The sequence below is a fragment of the Perissodus microlepis genome, chromosome 23 (genome assembly GCF_051167445.1).
Source record: "Perissodus microlepis isolate ML-2025 ecotype Zambia chromosome 23, ASM5116744v1, whole genome shotgun sequence".
Taxonomy (NCBI): domain Eukaryota; kingdom Metazoa; phylum Chordata; class Actinopteri; order Cichliformes; family Cichlidae; genus Perissodus; species Perissodus microlepis.
This window is the reverse complement of record NC_140482.1, coordinates 3418674-3440112: the sequence shown is the minus strand read 5'-3', so window position 1 is coordinate 3440112 and position 21439 is coordinate 3418674. Positions and strand designations below refer to the sequence as shown.

Here is a 21439-nt window from a genome sequence, read left to right as displayed (position 1 = left end):
GCTTGTTATATGATTCTCATGTAATAATAATCCTGACACTAAAATAACAGTAAAACACCCCCTTTTATCCCGTTTATAAACTTCCCACATAAACGTTTATCCATGCCTCTTTTAATTTTATTTCCCCCTGTTTTCCCCTCACTGACCACAGCAGGGGAAGCTTTGTTTTGATTCAGCCATGAATGCAGCTCACCTGATTCACCACTGAGCCCCACCGTCACTGGCGTCTGACAGGGTGGTGCTGCATACTCTTCCTTTAATGTCACTATTTCCAATCTGTTAATTAGAGTGCTTAAACATGAAGTAGACTACGTCCACAACAAGTCAATACAGCTGTAAATGTGGCCAATTAACAATCTATCACCAATCAATAACAAAAAATAGCTTTTATTTTATGCATGCTTTTAGTCAACCACTCACCCAGAGGATCTCCAATCCCAGGAAATTCCTTCTCCTCATTTAATGAGTCCGTCCTCCTTCCATGCCCTGGTAACTGGTCCATCCAGAGCCATATCATCTCGAAATATACATACAACAAGCCAAACCACACCTTGGTCACACCAACCCGTTTCTGCCCTGAAGATGTCCAACGCCATCTTAGTCTGGACTGTCAAAGGTGACTTTAACGCTGACTGTTCCGGCAATCCATTTTATAACATTTGCTGGTCAGATTAGCCAATCTCTGCACCAGGGTTTTAATAGTTTTGCAATTTTCATTAGTTTTTATTTTGATTTAGTTTTGATTTCAGATTTTCAATTTTATATCAGTTTTAATTCGTTTTTACCAATTGTTTGCCAGTTTAGTTTGTATTTTTTAAAAATCCTTAGTTTCAGTTTAGTTTTGATTAGTTTCAGTTATAGTTTTAGTTTTGTTTGCAATAATTAAGTGTAACAAAATCCCAGTTTCATCATATCAGTCAGGCTCTTCTGCTTATCCTTGGGTATGTTGCTATTCCAGCTACCATACCGCACCCTGGACAGGTCGCCTGTCTGTCGCAGGGCTAACACGCAGAGACAGACAACTCACATTCCCACCTATGGATCCTTTAAATAAATAAATAAATAAATAAATAAATAAATAAATAAATAAATAAATAAAGGCAGATGAACAACCATTGATTCCAGGCAACTACAAAATGAGACTATTAACTCTTGCAGCACCGGGTGTTCGTAAATTTGGTTCAAGTGAATTGATAAACTTTTTGAAGGCAATGGACTCACACAGTTGTGTAGATTTCCCCGTCCTGTTGTCTCAGGATGCATCACGCTGCCTTGCCTGGGGTTAGCTTCTGTTTTCTGGGGATGAGGGTTGAGTGTGCTCCCTTACCTTCTCAAGGTAAGCTAGCTTAGCCTTCTTGTGTGAGCTTTTCAAGTGCACTTTAAGGTCTGTGGGATTTTTCCCTTTAGAAGTGTCCCTCATAATTTGTCTCTTTCCACTACAAGACACTTGCTTTATCCCAAACACAGTCATATTCAAAGTAATCCCAAATTGGACTCTGGCGCTTTCTCCCGACTTTTCCTGACATGATCCTGCACGTGGACGGAGCAGCGACACACACGACTCGACTAACGTGCTGCCACCTGCTGGCATAATGAGACGGCAAGAAAGAAATCTGGAAACTAAACTTCACTTTCACCCTTGACTATTGTAGGACATGCACACCTCAATGAAAACTAAACACGTTTGCTATCAATTCAGTTAATTCTAGTTAGTTTTGTGAACACTCATTACAGTTTTAGTTAGTTTTACTTTTTTGTTTTTATTTTTTCCGTTAACGAAAATGTTGTTTTTTTTTTTCACTTCTAGTTTTCGTTATTTCGTTAGTTTTCGTTAACGATAATAACCTTGCTCTGCACACTGGAATAAACATAAACAACATGATCAACATTTTACTGCGTGTTGTTTCACCATCTTATCGATTCCAACTCTCCATCCGCATGTGGTTTGGCACATTATGTTTATCTAGAACTCCACTCTGTCTCTAAATGTTTGAAGAATTTTTCATGTTTGGGGTCAAATTTTAAGAATTTGACCATAAGTGAAAGTCATGGTGTTATCATCCCCTTTTGGGGCTTACCTTTCCCACTTCTGATGATATTCCTCCCTATTCTTTGCAAGTACCCCCTTTTGGTGGCGAGAAACTGTTGGTGTGGTCAAGTGGGTGCTGTAAAAACAAAAGCTCAGGACAGAACAGTCACCAGTCATGTACTCACACACAAAATTAGCATATATTTGATTTCATATTGATCCTCTGAGTGTAATGGTACATTTTAATTTGAATTTATCAAAGCTAAACACAATAATTTTTCCTTCTTTATTTTGCTCTTGTTCTTGTGCAGCACCACCTCCTATCACATGCCCCTGTCGGTTATATCTCTACTTTTCTAAATTATTGACTATTTCAATGAAAGGACCTAAATGACGGGGACCAGTGTTTATTGTTACATATCTCCATTTTGAGTGTGACAAGTCTACCATTTCCCTGTTATTCATAGATATTAATAGAGGTTTTTTTGGCTTTTTTTTTTTCCTCTATTAAAGTTAATTGACTCTTTACAGCAGCCTGCTATGGTTAATAATAACATGTTCAGTCATGAGTGAAATCAAACCTTTTCTTCACTTTAGCATTTAACATTCCCAACAATATAATGTGATACCTTAATCGAAACACAGCTACTAAAACACAATTTTCTTAATGCAAACATCAGTAACTCAAAATTAGCCACCAAAGGGTTCAGTCTGCAGCTCACACTCATGTGAAGCTACAGCCTCCCCCTCTAGTCTCTGTCATCCTTCTGTTCTTGCAAAAACAAAACAAAGCAAGACAAAACATCCACCTTTTTTTTTTTTTTTTACAGGCTGGGTGAATTGTTTGTGGACATTTACTAATCCTAAAGTCGGCACCGTTTTTGTCTCAGTATCAAATCAGTTAAAACTTTTAGTCGTCAGTCCATCACAGTCCAGCCACATGCATACATCCACACACATTCATGCCAGAAGTTGCTGATAATGGAGTCTCACGCGCAACCTATTCGAGCCTCCCCCACCAGCAAGATGACGTCATCATTTTAAAGGAAAACAGTTCCTTGTTTTTTGACTGGATTGACTCGCTGCAATCCTTTTAGGCTCAGGACTTCTCATGTGATCAGTGTCCCATATAAGTGAATTTCTCCCAAGCCCATTATAATCATGGAGAAAAACACTTTGCGACTGTTTCCAGTAAGAATATTTTATAGCGCTTTAAAGTTCAATCTCTCAGGCCTGGATTAAAGAGCTGATTTGTTAAATCAGGAACTCACAAAATACCAAAATATCAGCACCGGTGGATCACACCTCTCAGATGTTCTTATTTCAGTGCACTGTAACAAAAGCAAAAACAAACGTAACCAATAAAATACTCATAAAGTAACAAATACTGGGGCCCATTGCAAACATGTCCAAGCATAAAACCATCTTTCTCTCTCTTAGAGGAAGAAAACAATCCAAACCTCACTGATGAAATCAACCTGGTGTTAAGCAAAACCCAAAAATCAACCAAAACTTCACCAGAAAGTTTTTCTCCCTCCCGGGACAATATTGTGCAGGAATACAGGGACCGTAACTCCTTTTTGCCCTAAAAAACGTGTTGGATTTACTTGATTCAATAGTGGACACTGGTTGCACACAAATGTTTTGCTCTGACAGAAACTTAAACAACTGAGTTAAATCAACACAACCTTTTCATATTCAGTAAACCTGCATGTTGTGTTCATAAAACACGATTGAAACATGTTCAGATGGAGTAAGTTGAGCTCCTGGAATATTTTAATCCTTCACAACTCTGTCAGTTTATTTCAACACTATTCAATAACTTTTATCCAAATACTACTTGGTCACTTAAATACTACATGTTGTCTTCATATTGCATACGGTTCAACAAAGTCTAGATCCTGGTTACCATAAAAATTGAATGGGTCTACAACAACTACCATCCTCCTATCTTTATCCTGGTTGCAGCAGGGCTGGGAAATAACCCTGAAGTGATAGGTTACCAGGCAGGGTGCACCCCGGACAGCTGACCAGTCTATCAGATAGAAACAAACAGCCATTCACACTCACATTCATGGATAATTTAGAATCATCAATTAACCTAGCTCTAATAGCTGCATGACTTTTTCTCTCACACTGGAAACCAGAATTTCGTACAGAGCTTTAAAGCCTGAGGCAATTGTGTTAAACACACGCGAGATGCTTACGTAAATCCAAGAGCTGGCCCCCTTTTTTTTTTCAGTGTGTTCCTCCTTCAATTAAATCTCACTCACAACAATGTGGGGCTCCGAAATAAAACTCACACCGTTAATTCATCATTTTCACTCTGTACCACTGCTCCTTATCAGGCTGTGTGAAGCACAGTGAACAATTCAGTCGAGGCCTTGAGCCATAAACAGACATCACGCACAGACATTGTTTTCATAACCAAACTGCTTTAGACCCTGTCCCCTAAATCTACACAAACGCCCTCTGGGTGACATGAAACACATTTAACCAATAAACAATCAATGGCTTCTTGTTGCTGTAACAGATTCTGTATTTGGACGTTTGTGTGCAGCATTTTGCGTGTCAGCATAAGCATTTGTTAGTAAAGCATTCTTCATTGCAGCAGCGTGTGTGTGTGTGTATCACTCTTCATTGCACAAGCGTGTGTGTGTGTGTGTGTGTGTGTGTGTGTGTGTGTGTATCACTCTTCATTGCACAAGCGTGTGTGTGTGTGTGTGTGTGTGTGTGTGTGTGTGTGTATCACTCTTCATTGCACAAGCGTGTGTGTGTGTGTGTGTGTGTCATTTCTTACTCAATCAACGAGTGCATATGTGTTCATATGTGTGTTTCTCTTCATTCTGAGTCAGTGCATGTAGATGTGTGTGTTTGTGTGTGTTTGTGTTCATCACCTTCCTGTTCTGGTGTTCTGGGTAAACCACGGCCTGAGGCGTGCCCTGGGGTCCTGCCCTCCTCCATTTCAGTCTGTTTGCATCCATTGGTGCTGCTGCTCAAAGTTCTGTCCATACTGGTTCTGGCCTCAATTGAGGCAGTCCTTTTCTCCAGTGTCCTGCATCTTCTCCTTGTCCAGCTCCTCCTTAACTTGACCCTTTTGCTTCTGTAGCTCCTTCAGGGTTTGCTCCTGCTGTAGGAGCTTCTTGTCAGGTTTGGCGAGCTCCTGCTCCAGCAAGCTCCGGCCTGATTTCAAGTCCTGCATCTGGGACTCCAAGCCTGACTGATGGGTTCGATTATCAGCCAGCTCCTCCTGAGCCATGCTCAGTTTCTGCTCTGATGCCTTGAGCTCTTACTGAGGGCAGAAACCTCAGAGTCTTTTCTGTACACGTCAGATTGAAGTTTATTGATGTTTTCCTTGCTTTGCTCCACGGCCTTCTGCAGCTCTGCTGTCCGGCTCTTCTCAGAGGTCAGCTCCTGGCCGAGCCCCGACACCTGTGCCTTCAGCTTATTTTCTTCTGGTGCTTTTGTCCATTCTGAGGTGCCTCCTGACCTCAGTTACTCCTCCTGTCTCTGGCACGCCCTTTTTGCTGCCCGATCATCCGTGTTGGTCCGTCACTGTCCTGCACAGTTTTAATGCAGAGTTGTTAAGGTCAGCATTCTTTTGCTCGCCCTCACTTTTCATCTGGGCTTAATGGGCGTCTCGTCAGAAAATCAGCGTCTTAATTACAGGCATGTATCATTGTTTGCAAATCATAATTATAAAACTCACTAACACGCTAAACAGGAAGCGAACGTCCTCTGTGCGCTTCACAGCAGCCACCTCATTTGCATGTTCACACACCGTCTAAAAATAGCTCGCAGCGCTGCAGCGCGCTGTCGTCACACACAGCCTCACACACAGCTCTGTTATTTTATATTACAAAGACGTCTTATATTTACAATCACTCTCAGGCCTGACAGCTTTAGCGCCTACACAATTTTGACAAATTTAAGTTAACGGGTCCAACCGAAGAAAGTCCAACTTTTTTGTGATCAGTTAACCAGTATCAGCCTCTAACTGTATCTGGCCTAATCTCTAAAGTCCCTAACTCAATTTAACAGTGTCCAAAAAAGCGCAGATACCGTTCCAAACGGTAAAGTGGTGCAACCACTAGTTATTCTGGAGTGCCCCAAGCTCCACAGTGACCAACTGACTATCCCTCAAAGAGGACAAGGCCTAGGCGTCCCTGGCCTTGGCAAGCGTTACCTCTGAGCACTGCGCTTCCTAGCGGTTCCACCGCCGTTCTAGGATAATTTATAACACTTTTAAACAGCAGTCAACTCCCCAAAACAAGAGTATGACTGAGGCAGGTGCAACCTAGTGGTCAATGGAGCCTCTAACTCACAAAATGACCAACTCAGGTCCAACCATAACCAATGGAGCCTCTAACCCAATTTCACTGTTTTACTTTACTTTGGGCCTCTAACCCAATTTCACTGTTTTACTTTACTTTGGGCCTCTAACCCAATTTCACTGTTTTACTTTACTTTGGGCCTCTAACCCAGTATTTTAACTTATAAACTTCAACTTGAATTAGTCTCATGAGATTTTCATTAAAATCAAAACAGACATCTACCAGTAATTTCAGTGAGTAGACTTCAATTTTGTCATGTCCAATTTGGCACACTTTGGAAATAATTCAACAGGTAGTGCCTTATCTTTGTATAAGCCGGCTTATGCCCACTCACGTCAGACCACTGGCTCGTGCCTGTCCGTTCGACAACCTCGGACCGTCCAAACCTCCAACTTCCACCCCAATACCACAGGACGAGCCCCCAAACTGCTACGGATTCAAATATTGGGGATGGATACAAGAGGAAAAACCACAATAACAACACTGGTCCGGCCGGGTTGAGTCAAACGATGATTTTAATGATCACACGCGTGGGAGATGGACACCGTACGCAGACAGCATCAGATCTCAAAATGGTGGAGCATTGATCAAACTCTTATAGCCTCTAGTGGCCCCCACCTAATCATAAAAGCCTAAACATTCACATTCTTTCTCTCACACAGCGCCTAAGCTACGACCTTGGCTCCCTGTTTATCTGCTCCTGCTGAGATGGGGCAGAAAACCTCTCCAGTATGTTCTGTTCTCTTCTAATCAGACAAATAAGGCGATGACTTCCTGCAAACAGTATTTCTCATAACTCAGCAGTATAATGCATCATAAAACAATATCATTCATTCACAATAAACCAGCAGTCTAATGTAATGCAAATCAGTTTAACAAATGCAAGAGTTATCACCTTCTTCTAATTCAGGAGAATAATGCAAACTAAAACTATATAATAATTCACCATCTTTAATTAAGGGTCTAACATGGCATAAAATAATATTATAATCTCACACTCCCCCTGTTGAGCTCTTTAGAATAAAGAGCACACCTACACCCTGTAGTCCAATGCGGCCGGGTTCATTTCTTCTTACGCCTGAGGCCCTTTGTCCCCCTGTTGGACGAACCCTATGTGAGATGACCTCTGTGTTTGCGCAGTCCAGGTGCAAGAAGAACTATTATTCCAACAGTAGCAGGTACAGATGACCCTCCCCAGTTCTCCCACAGCTTTATTTTGGTGCTACCTTATACCCTTCAGACGTACTCAGACTAGAACCTCTGTCCGAGGAGCTTTTAGCCTTTATTTTATTGCTGCAGCCACCAGTGTCTTCCAGTTGGGTGATCCTCTGCTCTTCTTTCTTTAACCTCAGGGGTTAGACAACCCTTCAGTCGTTGCACAGATCAGGGGATTATTCTGCCCCGATGTCAAACAACAATCTGTGTATCCTCGGGTCACAGCTGTGTCCCCCAGAAAAAGGAACAGGAACGTGTCCCCCTTTTGACCAAGAGCCTCTCGAACCTCGTTGGTCTGGTGTTCCTGGATCTCCGCCAACCCCTTCATGGTTATTGCTGTGTTTATGGGATCCATCCTTTTGAGGTGACTTATCAGAGCCCAGACGCCATGACACTTGGACCCAGTTGGTGTCTCGGCAGTCACTGTGTCTGCCTCTGCTGCGAAGGATCCTCGTATATCCGTGACCTCGTCTGGTGTCTGTTCCTTTCTCTGTAAGGGACAGAAAACCCAAACACCTCTCTGCCTAGCCCTAATAATCTACTGTTGTTATCTACTGACCTTCTGGTGATTCAGAATTGGTTTAGAATATTCAGAATGTCCCAGGGACTTATTCTAATCATATCCTATGTGTGTGTAAGCGTGTTTGCATTTAGCCCTCTGCACTCAAAGTCAATACCTGCAATATATCAGTCCGGACCATCACGCCGGACGAAGCTTATGACCAAGTGCCAACTCCTTATAAGCACATTTGCAAGGTGTGTCTGAAAATTATTAAAACCACTCATTTTAACAAAAGACATCAAAAACAAATTAGCCATTTTTAATTCTAACCTTTGCCCCCCGTTTTCACAAAAATCATGTGTTTCCTTCCGCCTACCGTCCCACGGTTTCCTCTCCAGTGTGGTACTCAGCTTCTCATGAACACAGGCTTTTATCTTCTAAACGCTATTCAATTCATTTCAATGATGAACGCTTAAACATGGAAATAATGATTTATGCTTCTCACTGATTCTCTAAAAAAGTCCGGAGACCTCTTGCGTCACTATTAGCTTAAGCTGTACCATACCTAAGTTATTAAAACACAAATGAAGTCATAAAAATGTTCATATAACCCTTGTTTGATGTTAAAACTCAACTTCCCCCCTTTTTTGACACATTCCCATGTGTCAAATCAACGGAGCTAGAAAATTAAAGAAAAGGTCAGTGACCTTATATCTTAGAAAGTATCAGACTTTCACCTATCCAGTGTCGTTGCTCCAGTCCTGTCATCCTGTGCCAGGGAATGAAATCAATTTAAATGTCATGTTAGATCTGTTCAACTCCTGGCTCCGCCCAGAGCCTGCGTCCACAGAATTGCCAAGAAACAAAACCTGTATTAATATGAACTTCACTTCAATATGAACCTGTTGACTACTTTTGACACAGCAAAGGAACATGCTCTCCTTCCCGAGGACAGGCACTGACTCCCACTTATCTCCTGGAGCCAACTGTCCCTCATGGAGACCCAACATAGCAGCTACAAGGTTTTCCAGATTTGTTAAGTTGATCTGTGTGTAATGCTCTCAATCAGGTATGTAATATTAAATGAATGTCGTTTAATCAACTGCCACTACTTAAAACTTAACAAACGATATAACTGAATAAAAGATTACAAAGAATAACATGATATCAGTGTAATGTAAGCGTGTGCGGCCTTCCATGCCCAAAGTCACTCCACTCCATAGATCAGCCAAACATCGCGCTGACTGTAGCTTTTAACCCTTATTAACTTGAGCACAACTCTATAATGAGCAACAAACTGCAATATGTATAAAAATGATCCTGGTTACACCTGCAATGGAAGATCATATGATTATCCTGACACCTGTAAATAGAAGATTAACCTGAGGTTATGACAATCACTGGAACACAAATGTTAATATAATGTCAATAGCTTCAATAAATGATTAACGCAATGCTTGTTATATGATTCTCATGTAATAATAATCCTGACGCTAAAATAACAGTAAAACACCCCCTTTTATCCCGTTTATAAACTTCCCACATAAACGTTTATCCATGCCTCTTTTAATTTTATTTCCCCCTGTTTTCCCCTCACTGACCACAGCAGGGGAAGCTTTGTTTTGATTCAGCCATGAATGCAGCTCACCTGATTCACCACTGAGCCCCACCCTCACTGGCATCTGACAGGGTGGCGCTGCATACTCTTCCTTTAATGTCACTATTTCCAATCTGTTAATTAGAGTGCTTAAACATGAAGTAGACTGCGTCCACAACAAGTCAATACAGCTGTAAATGTGGCCAATTAACATCTATCACCAATCAATAACAAAAAATAGCTTTTATTTTATGCATGCTTTTAGTCAACCACTCACCCAGAGGATCTCCAATCCCAGGAAATTCCTTCTCCTCATTTAATGAGTCTGTCCTCCTTCCATGCCCTGGTAACTGGTCCATCCAGAGCCATATCATCTTGAAATATACATACAACAAGCCAAACCACACCTTGGTCACACCAACCCGTTTCCGCCCTGAAGATGTCCAACGCCATCTTAGTCTGGACTGTCAAAGGTGACTTTAACGCTGACTGTTCCGGCAATCCATTTTATAACATTTGCTGGTCAGATTAGCCAATCTCTGCACCAGGGTTTTAATAGTTTTGCAATTTTCATTAGTTTTTATTTTGATTTAGTTTTGACTTCAGATTTTCAATTTTATATCAGTTTTAATTCGTTTTTACCAATTGTTTGCCAGTTTAGTTTAGTTTTTATTTTTTAAAAATCCTTAGTTTCAGTTTAGTTTTGATTAGTTTCAGTTATAGTTTTAGTTTTGTTTGCAATAATTAAGTGTAACAAAATCCCAGTTTCATCATATCAGTCATGCTCTTCTGCTTATCCTTGGGTATGTTGCTATTCCAGCTACCATACTGCACCCTGGACAGGTCGCCTGTCTGTCGCAGGGCTAACACGCAGAGACAGACAACTCACATTCCCACCTATGGATCCTTTAAATAAATAAATAAATAAATAAATAAAGGCAGATGAACAACCATTGATTCCAGGCAACTACAAAATGTATATCTTGGCCCCAATGAGACTATTAACTCTTGCAGCACCGGGTGTTCGTAAATTTGGTTCGAGTGAATTGATAAACTTTTTGAAGGCAATGGACTCACACAGTTGTGTAGATGTCCCCGTCCTGTTGTCTCAGGATGCATCACGCTGCCTTGCCTGGGGTTAGCTTCTGTTTTCTGGGGATGAGGGTTGAGTGTGCTCCCTTACCTTCTCAAGGTAAGCTAGCTTAGCCTTCTTGTGTGAGCTTTTCAAGTGCACTTTAAGGTTTGTGGGATTTTTCCCTTTAGAAGTGTCCCTCATAATTTGTCTCTTTCCACTACAAGACACTTGCTTTATCCCAAACACAGTCATATTCAAAGTAATCCCAAATTGGACTCTGGCGCTTTCTCCCGACTTTTCCTGACATGATCCTGCACGTGGACGGAGCAGCGACACACACGACTCGACTAACGTGCTGCCACCTGCTGGCATAATGAGACGGCAAGAAAGAAATCTGGAAACTAAACTTCACTTTCACCCTTGACTATTGTAGGACACGCACACATCAATGAAAACTAAACACGTTTGCTATCAATTCAGTTAATTCTAGTTAGTTTTGTGAACACTCATTACAGTTTTAGTTAGTTTTACTTTTTTGTTTTTATTTTTTCCGTTAACGAAAATGTTGTTTTTTTTTTTTCACTTCTAGTTTTCGTTATTTCGTTAGTTTTCGTTAACGATAATAACCTTGCTCTGCACACTGGAATAAACATAAACAACATGATCAACATTTTACTGCGTGTTGTTTCACCATCTTATCGATTCCAACTCTCCATCCGCATGTGGTTTGGCACATTATGTTTATCTAGAACTCCACTCTGTCTCTAAATGTTTGAAGAATTTTTCATGTTTGGGGTCAAATTTTAAGAATTTGACCATAAGTGAAAGTCATGGTGTTATCATCCCCTTTTGGGGCTTACCTTTCCCACTTCTGATGATATTCCTCCCTATTCTTTGCAAGTACCCCCTTTTGGTGGCGAGAAACTGTTGGTGTGGTCAAGTGGGTGCTGTAAAAACAAAAGCTCAGGACAGAACAGTCACCAGTCATGTACTCACACACAAAATTAGCATATATTTGATTTCATATTGATCCTCTGAGTGTAATGGTACATTTTAATTTGAATTTATCAAAGCTAAACACAATAATTTTTCCTTCTTTATTTTGCTCTTGTTCTTGTGCAGCACCACCTCCTATCACATGCCCCTGTCGGTTATATCTCTACTTTTCTAAATTATTGACTATTTCAATGAAAGGACCTAAATGACGGGGACCAGTGTTTATTGTTACATATCTCCATTTTGAGTGTGACAAGCCTACCATTTCCCTGTTATCCATAGATATTAATAGAGGTTTTTTTGGCTTTTTTTTTTTCCTCTATTAAAGTTAATTGACTCTTTACAGCAGCCTGCTATGGTTAATAATAACATGTTCAGTCATGAGTGAAATCAAACCTTTTCTTCACTTTAGCATTTAACATTCCCAACAATATAATGTGATACATTAATCGAAACACAGCTACTAAAACACAATTTTCTTAATGCAAACATCAGTAACTCAAAATTAGCCACCAAAGGGTTCAGTCTGCAGTTCACACTCATGTGAAGCTACAGCCTCCCCCTCTAGTCTCTGTCATCCTTCTGTTCTTGCAAAAACAAAACAAAGCAAGACAAAACATCCACCTTTTTTTTTTTTTTTTTACAGGCTGGGTGAATTGTTTGTGGACATTTACTAATCCTAAAGTCGGCACCGTTTTTGTCTCAGTATCAAATCAGTTAAAACTTTTAGTCGTCAGTCCATCACAGTCCAGCCACATGCATACATCCACACACATTCATACCAGAAGTTGCTGATAATTGAGTCTCACGCGCAACCTATTTCGAGTCTCCATCACCAGCAAGATGACGTCATCATTTTAAAGGAAAACAGTTCCTTGTTTTTTGACTGGATTGACTCGCTGCAATCCTTTTAGGCTCAGGACTTCTCATGTGATCAGTGTCCCATATAAGTGAATTTCTCCCAAGCCCATTATAATCATGGAGAAAAACACTTTGCGACTGTTTCCAGTAAGAATATTTTATAGCGCTTTAAAGTTCAATCTCTCAGGCCTGGATTAAAGAGCTGATTTGTTAAATCAGGAACTCACAAAATACCAAAATATCAGCACCGGTGGATCACACCTCTCAGATGTTCTTATTTCAGTGCACTGTAACAAAAGCAAAAACAAACGTAACCAATAAAATACTCATAAAGTAACAAATACTGGGGCCCATTGCAAACATGTCCAAGCATAAAACCATCTTTCTCTCTCTTAGAGGAAGAAAACAATCCAAACCTCACTGATGAAATCAACCTAGTGTTAAGCAAAACCCAAAAATCAACCAAAACTTCACCAGAAAGTTTTTCTCCCTCTCGGGACAATATTGTGTAGGAATACGGGGACCGTAACTCCTTTTTGCCCTAAAAAACGTGTTGGATTTACTTGATTCAATAGTGGACACTGGTTGCACACAAATGTTTTGCTTTGGCAGAAACTTAAACAACTGAGTTAAATCAACACAACCTTTTCATATTCAGTAAACCTGCATTTTGTGTTCATAAAACACGATTGAAACATGTTCAGATGGAGTAAGTTGAGCTCCTGGAATATTTTAATCCTTCACAACTCTGTCAGTTTATTTCAACACTATTCAATAACTTTTATCCAAATACTACTTGGTCACTTAAATACTACATGTTGTCTTCATATTGCATACGGTTCAACAAAGTCTAGATCCTGGTTACCATAAAAATTGAATGGGTCTACAACAACTACCATCCTCCTATCTTTCTCCTGGTTGCAGCAGGGCTGGGAAATAACCCTGAAGTGATAGGTTACCAGGCAGGGTGCACCCCGGACAGCTGACCAGTCTATCAGATAGAAACAAACAGCCATTCACACTCACATTCATGGATAATTTAGAATCATCAATTAACCTAGCTCTAATAGCTGCATGACTTTTTCTCTCACACTGGAAACCAGAATTTCGTACAGAGCTTTAAAGCCTGAGGCAATTGTGTTAAACACACGCGAGATGCTTACGTAAATCCAAGAGCTGGCCCCTTTTTTTTTCAGTGTGTTTCTCCTTCAATTAAATCTCACTCACAACAATGTGGGGCTCCGAAATAAAACTCACACCGTTAATTCATCATTTTCACTCTGTACCACTGCTCCTTATCAGGCTGTGTGAAGCACAGTGAACAATTCAGTCGAGGCCTTGAGCCATAAACAGACATCACGCACAGACATTGTTTTCATAACCAAACTGCTTTAGACCCTGTCCCCTAAATCTACACAAACGCCCTCTGGGTGGCATGAAACACATTTAACCAATAAACAATCAATGGCTTCTTGTTGCTGTAACAGATTCTGTATTTGGACGTTTGTGTGCAGCATTTTGCGTGTCAGCATAAGCATTTGTTAGTAAAGCATTCTTCATTGCAGCAGCGTGTGTGTGTGTGTATCACTCTTCATTGCACAAGCGTGTGTGTGTGTGTGTGTGTGTGTGTGTGTATCACTCTTCATTGCACAAGCGTGTGTGTGTGTGTGTGTGTGTGTGTGTGTGTGTGTGTATCACTCTTCATTGCACAAGCGTGTGTGTGTGTGTGTGTGTGTCATTTCTTACTCAATCAACGAGTGCATATGTGTTCATATGTGTGTTTCTCTTCATTCTGAGTCAGTGCATGTAGATGTGTGTGTTTGTGTGTGTTTGTGTTCATCACCTTCCTGTTCTGGTGTTCTGGGTAAACCACGGCCTGAGGCGTGCCCTGGGGTCCTGCCCTCCTCCATTTCAGTCTGTTTGCATCCATTGGTGCTGCTGCTCAAAGTTCTGTCCATACTGGTTCTGGCCTCAATTGAGGCAGTCCTTTTCTCCAGTGTCCTGCATCTTCTCCTTGTCCAGCTCCTCCTTAACTTGACCCTTTTGCTTCTGTAGCTCCTTCAGGGTTTGCTCCTGCTGTAGGAGCTTCTTGTCAGGTTTGGCGAGCTCCTGCTCCAGCAAGCTCCGGCCTGATTTCAAGTCCTGCATCTGGGACTCCAAGCCTGACTGATGGGTTCGATTATCAGCCAGCTCCTCCTGAGCCATGCTCAGTTTCTGCTCTGATGCCTTGAGCTCTTACTGAGGGCAGAAACCTCAGAGTCTTTTCTGTACACGTCAGATTGAAGTTTATTGATGTTTTCCTTGCTTTGCTCCACGGCCTTCTGCAGCTCTGCTGTCCGGCTCTTCTCAGAGGTCAGCTCCTGGCCGAGCCCCGACACCTGTGCCTTCAGCTTATTTTCTTCTGGTGCTTTTGTCCATTCTGAGGTGCCTCCTGACCTCAGTTACTCCTCCTGTCTCTGGCACGCCCTTTTTGCTGCCCGATCATCCGTGTTGGTCCATCACTGTCCTGCACAGTTTTAATGCAGAGTTGTTAAGGTCAGCATTCTTTTGCTCGCCCTCACTTTTCATCTGGGCTTAATGGGCGTCTCGTCAGAAAATCAGCGTCTTAATTACAGGCATGTATCATTGTTTGCAAATCATAATTATAAAACTCACTAACACGCTAAACAGGAAGCGAACGTCCTCTGTGCGCTTCACAGCAGCCACCTCATTTGCATGTTCACACACCGTCTAAAAATAGCTCGCAGCGCTGCAGCGCGCTGTCGTCACACACAGCCTCACACACAGCTCTATTATTTTATATTACAAAGACGTCTTATATTTACAATCACTCTCAGGCCTGACAGCTTTAGCGCCTACACAATTTTGACAAATTTAAGTTAACGGGTCCAACCGAAGAAAGTCCAACTTTTTTGTGATCAGTTAACCAGTATCAGACTCTAACTGTATCTGGCCTAATCTCTAAAGTCCCTAACTCAATTTAACAGTGTCCAAAAAAGCGCAGATACTGTTCCAAACGGTAAAGTGGTGCAACCACTAGTTATTCTGGAGTGCCCCAAGCTCCACAGTGACCAACTGACTATCCCTCAAAGAGGACAAGGCCTAGGCATCCCTGGCCTTGGCAAGCGTTACCTCTGAGCACTGCGCTTCCTAGCGGTTCCACCGCCGTTCTAGGATAATTTATAACACTTTTAAACAGCAGTCAACTCCCCAAAACAAGAGTATGACTGAGGCAGGTGCAACCTAGTGGTCAATGGAGCCTCTAACTCACAAAATGACCAACTCAGGTCCAACCATAACCAATGGAGCCTCTAACCCACAAAATGACCAACTCAGGTCCAACCATAACCAATGGAGCCTCTAACTCACAAAATGACCAATTCCCTATCAAACTACTTGGGCCTCTAACCCAATTTCACTGTTTTACTTTACTTTGGGCCTCTAACCCAATTTCACTGTTTTACTTTACCTTGGGCCTCTAACCCAGTATTTTAACTTATAAACTTCAACTTGAATTAGTCTCATGAGATTTTCATTAAAATCAAAACAGACATCTACCAGTAATTTCAGTGAGTAGACTTCAATTTTGTCATGTCCAATTTGGCACACTTTGGAAATAATTCAACAGGTAGTGCCTTACCTTTGTATAAGCCGGCTTATGCCCACTCACGTCAGACCACTGGCTCGTGCCTGTCCGTTCGACAACCTCGGACCGTCCAAACCTCCAACTTCCACCCCAATACCACAGGACGAGCCCCCAAACTGCTACGGATTCAAATATTGGGGATGGATACAAGAGGAAAAACCACAATAACAACACTGGTCCGGCTGGGTTGAGTCAAACGATGATTTTAATGATCACACGCGTGGGAGATGGACACCGTACGCAGACAGCATCAGATCTCAAAATGGTGGAGCATTGATCAAACTCTTATAGCCTCTAGTGGCCCCCACCTAATCATAAAAGCCTAAACATTCACATTCTTTCTCTCACACAGTGTCTAAGCTACGACCTTGGCTCCCTGTTTATCTGCTCCTGCTGAGATGGGGCAGAAAACTCCAGTATGTTCTGTTCTCTTCTAATCAGACAAATAAGGCGATGACTTCCTGCAAACAGTATTTCTTATAACTCAGCAGTATAATGCATCATAAAACAATATCATTCATTCACAATAAACCAGCAGTCTAATGTAATGCAAATCAGTTTAACAAATGCAATAGTTATCACCTTCTTCTAATTCAGGAGAATAATGCAAACTAAAACTACATAATAATTCACAGTCTTCAATTAAGGGTCTAACATGGCATAAAATAATATTATAATCCCACAGTAACTAAAGGCTTCAGTGAGGAGGTGTGTCTGAGCCAGCGCTATGCAGGGCACATTCTTTCAAGGCAACACTGGTTGCTCAAAACCGCACAGAGCACATGCTGGTGGCAGTTATCATTTTGATTTTGTTTACTTACACATCGATCTGAAATATTGTATTGCAACAGTTAAATCTGTTCAGAATGAAGTAGAGCTGCTACACTGGTTGAAACGTCCTTTGACTGTCAGTGTTCACTTAAATGTGTGGCACAGAGTAGCAGACAGCTTGTGAAAGCTTCACTTGTGTTGCCAGAACATGATTCATGGAGCGGTGGTTTTGTTCTTTTTAGCTACTGTGATACTCCTCCTCCTCTTCCACAGACGATTCACACTGACTCTTTGTGTTTACACTGTGTTGTCTTTGTGTAAGAATTCAAATCCAGCCAGATTTCAAAACGAGACTTCTGTTAAATGCATCTATATGGAATAATTATGTGATGTTTATTTCCCACTTTGTCGTGGCAGACACCTGCAGACACTGAGCCGCTGGATCACCGCAGGCTGTGGGAGATGGGACAGGTGGACTACCTCGGCAGAGATGCCTTTCAAAACATCCAAAGGATGCTGGACCGCTTTTTGGATTAAAAAATGTCAAACTTCATCAGCCTTAGTGTTTCCATGTTCTGTAGTGTGGTTATTAAAATGCTGGGGTTTGACAGTTTGCACGCCTTAATACATAGAAGGGCACACAAGTATTTATAAAAACTGAAGTTACACACAGTAACACGCTTTTTACCTGTTTACATACTTACTGATTTATTTATTTGAGCAGTCTGATAGACATCTACATCGTTCATAGATGGTTTGGTTTTTTTAAAGTATCTCCCCTGTGCTGCTTCTTACTAGATGGCCCAGTCAGGACAGAGGAGAGCTAGTACCCGTTTTAGTTTCTGTAGTTTTCTTTTCTTTTTGTTTTATTAACCTGTGCTTTCTTGGTATTGTGCTGGACTAGTCTTCATCATTCTCTGACAGTGACCACAGGCCAAAACCTGTTGGTCAAGGATCAAAGCTGTTCTTTATACTCCAAGTGTTTTTGGACCCTTGTTTTTCTGCATGCACCTTGGAAGTAGGTGACGCTGTGGCAGGAACAGCCTTTGTGCTGGAAGTGGCAAATGCAAAATTAATATTGCATGTGAGAATCATAAAAATATGATATAGATAGTTTAATTGGAAACTTTAAATTGCCCATAGGTGTGAATGTGGAAGTGAATGTGAGTACAAATGGTTGTCTCCTGCCTATATGTTGGCCCTGCGACAGACTGGCGAGCTGTCCAGGGTGTACCCTGCCTCACGCCCTAAGACAGCTGGGGTGGGCTCCAGCACCTCCCGCCATCCTGAAAAGGATGAGCGGAAGCAGATGGATGGATGGATAGTTTGAAGTTGACTTTAAGTATGCACTTGGCTTTCAAACTTGGATCATTTGAACACCAAAATGCAAGATGTCATGCTACTCATATCCCACCGAGTCATGCAAACTTTGATCCATTCTTTTAAGACGGTCCTTATAAATACATAAAGATTTATGACTATCATTATAAATAATGAAAATCCATAGAATTTACAGAATTTACAGAAATTCTGAACAAGAGTGACTCCAAGATGAACAGGTTGTAAAACCTTAAAGGAAAAGGCCAAAAAGGCAGATGCTTGACCCCTGGAGTCTGTCTATACACATGCTTGTTTAAATATTTAAACCTTTAACACTGGCACTGGTCTGGTGATACCACTAACACTCACTGATGGCTAATAGATGTTTTTCCCATTAGAAATGGTTGCAGTCCTTGAGTTGGTTTTAAATGACTTGATATGAATGATTAAATAATGACCAAATTCTACATACCTCAGCACTGACACGATCTGACCAGTACACACGCAATGAAAAGGCCTAATGTCTCAGAGTAGTGGAGGAGAGGAACTGCAGCTCAGCCATTAAGGCCTCGTTCACTCAGTGTTGACTGGAGTGGGCTCCAACCCTAACCCTGTCTCCCGATGTCTCCTCCACCCTCATGAGACTGCTGGGAGATGGAACAAGCCCTGTGAGCGCACACATGGATGTCTTTTCCTCGACGAGCTCAGCTGCCTGTGCAACTTGAAACGGCTGCAGGCACTGCTTCATGCCAGTGATATGGACACAGCAAAGACAGACCTGTGGCCAATACCTGCAGAACCATTCTTTTTTTGGAGGTTGTCTTCTTATTGCCAGTGTACTACGGTGTTATTTTTGTGCCTCTATTCTGAGCACACGTAAAAAATTTTGCAAGTACAAATGTTGCATTTTGAGGAGAAAATAATTGGCACTGGTTAAACCAATCCACTCCACTGGGTTTAGCTACATTTTGGACAGTGTTTCTGGAATGCAGTAGCTAACGAGCCGATTGGAGAAAGAGTTGAGCGTGCGGGGAGCAGAGATGTTGTGAGTGTGAGCGACACACTGAGAGCAGGTGTGCAGATGTCTGTGAGCGCACAGAGCAGAGATCTGTTATTGTGTGTGTATACGGATAATAGCAAACACTGAAATACAGTTCTTGCACACAGCAATGAATTTTGTTCACTCAAATTAAACTTTTCTTTGCTCAAAATAATTTTCTCCTCAAAATGCAACATTTTTTTTATGTGCACTCAGAATAGAGGCACAAAAATAACACCATAGTGTAGCTGGTGTCTCTTTAATGTGCACCAAAGCAGGTGAAATGATTGATGATGGCTTCTGCTTTTTAACGTGTAATAAGAACTGCTTTCTGTTTTAGCTGGTTTTGAGAAACCAGTAGCACCAGTTTAATTTGTGATTTCTGAGCTGGTATTGAATCAACTTGCAACAAAATTGCTTGTTTTGTGGAACTGTTACTTTTGGTCATGTAGTCAGATTTATAAAAACTTCCTAGGCCACCACATGTGTGCATCTGCACAAACACACACTCTCACTACCTTATTTCTTAAGGATGTACTTTAATGTTTCCAGTAGGGGGCACTGTGGTCCTTTGGAGTGGCCATCTTCTCAGCTCATCACAGAAGCAAAAGCAGAGATTAATAGCTGTCTGTCTGCTGTTGGCAGGATGCTGTGTGATCCTTATCCAATGGGCACACAGTGCATGTAATTTTCATAAGCATTTCTCCTATAATGTTGTCACCACAACACAATGCAGTGTGCTGAATGTAAAGCAAGAGTAAAGATGTGAGCTTGGGCCGCTGGTGAGAAGGCCTCGGCTAAGAGCAGTGATGTGCCCGGCTTTCTAAGCAATTCCTCCTTCAGTCTAATTCATTCAAGATTAGTGTGTGAGTGCAGAGTTGGGATAAGTTAACCCTTTCACACATAGTAGTCACGACAGTGGACAGCTATGCAAAGGCTGTTGTATTCGTGTCAGTGTTGATGGTGTACTTGCACTTAAACCCCTACACTGGACACTGATGTGTCACTCCAAGCCCTGCCTGGTCCTTTAATGTTACTATAGATGTATGATGTGTTTCTTTGTAATTATTTTTATTTAACTGTTTCATGCATGAATTATGATAACCTCAATCAGGAGTTTTATTCATCTTTTCATGCCTAAAGATGAATAAAAGTCCTGATTGAGGTTGGAATAGTTCATGCATGACAGGGTTAATAAGTTCACCACCTCATTCATTAAGTCCTGAAAACTAAAAGGAATCAAGAGATCAGTCCACGGAGGCGATACAATTCTTGAAATGATTCGAGTAACTGCAGTTAACCTAGGATGACTAACAGAAAGCTGGGTTAGATTATTTCAGCCTTTGTTGTGTGACAGTCACCTGCACTACGCTGGCAGCAGCTTAACCCTCATAATGTCCTCCACACACCTGTGGTCCTCAGGGGTCAAACATGTCCCCAGCTCATTTGAGTGTTTTTAAAAGTACAAAGTATAAATTGTCAATCATTTCAGTGTTACACCTTAGTTTAACTTAAGACCAACACATTAACACAAAATTTACCCAACATTTTGCAATTTAGGGCCACCAGACCTTGTTTACATAAAGTATCGTCTGTTTTTGAGCAAAAATAAAACGAGACAATAAAATATGTTTAGATTAGAAAAATTAGAAAAAATGTTTAGATTATTTTGACTGTCTGACTAACCACAGAGTGCTGTATGTTGAACTTTAGTGAGAATTGTTTTTTTTTTTAATCATTTCAAATGTTAAATGGCAGCGAATAATCACAGCTGTGGTCCGATCTGGTTTGATTGATACTTAATTAATATGAAGTAGATTTTTCCCCACTTTTAATTAAAACTTAATTCAAACATTTTGACACAATGTCTTTATTCCATTTCAAATTTATGTCTGATAAAACTTTATTTATACAAAATGTTTCTTTGTTTTTGGGTAAAAAATAAATTAAATCATCAGTTATCGTGAGGATCGTTTCACAACCAGAGTCGGCTGCTTTAACAGATGATCACAGACGGGTTTATGTCAAAGTTAATTTAGAAAGCTGTTTTTAAA

At 41.2% G+C, this 21439-nt stretch overlaps 1 protein-coding gene across 3 annotated transcripts in view; it reads left to right on the top strand.

Annotated features, from left to right (window-relative positions):
- Positions 1 to 18243, top strand: part of gyg2 (glycogenin 2) — a 31982-nt gene extending 13739 nt beyond the window's left edge. For 2 of the 3 annotated variants that reach the window (XM_084921649.1, XM_084921650.1), the window contains one exon: positions 17444 to 18243. In XM_084921649.1, the coding sequence (XP_084777775.1) occupies positions 17444 to 17563 (120 nt within the window). In that variant the 3' untranslated portion in view covers positions 17564 to 18243. The remainder of the gene's footprint in view (positions 1 to 17443) is intronic. The other variant, XR_014799435.1, reaches the window with a different exon arrangement.
- Positions 18244 to 21439: the final 3196 nt, after the last annotated feature.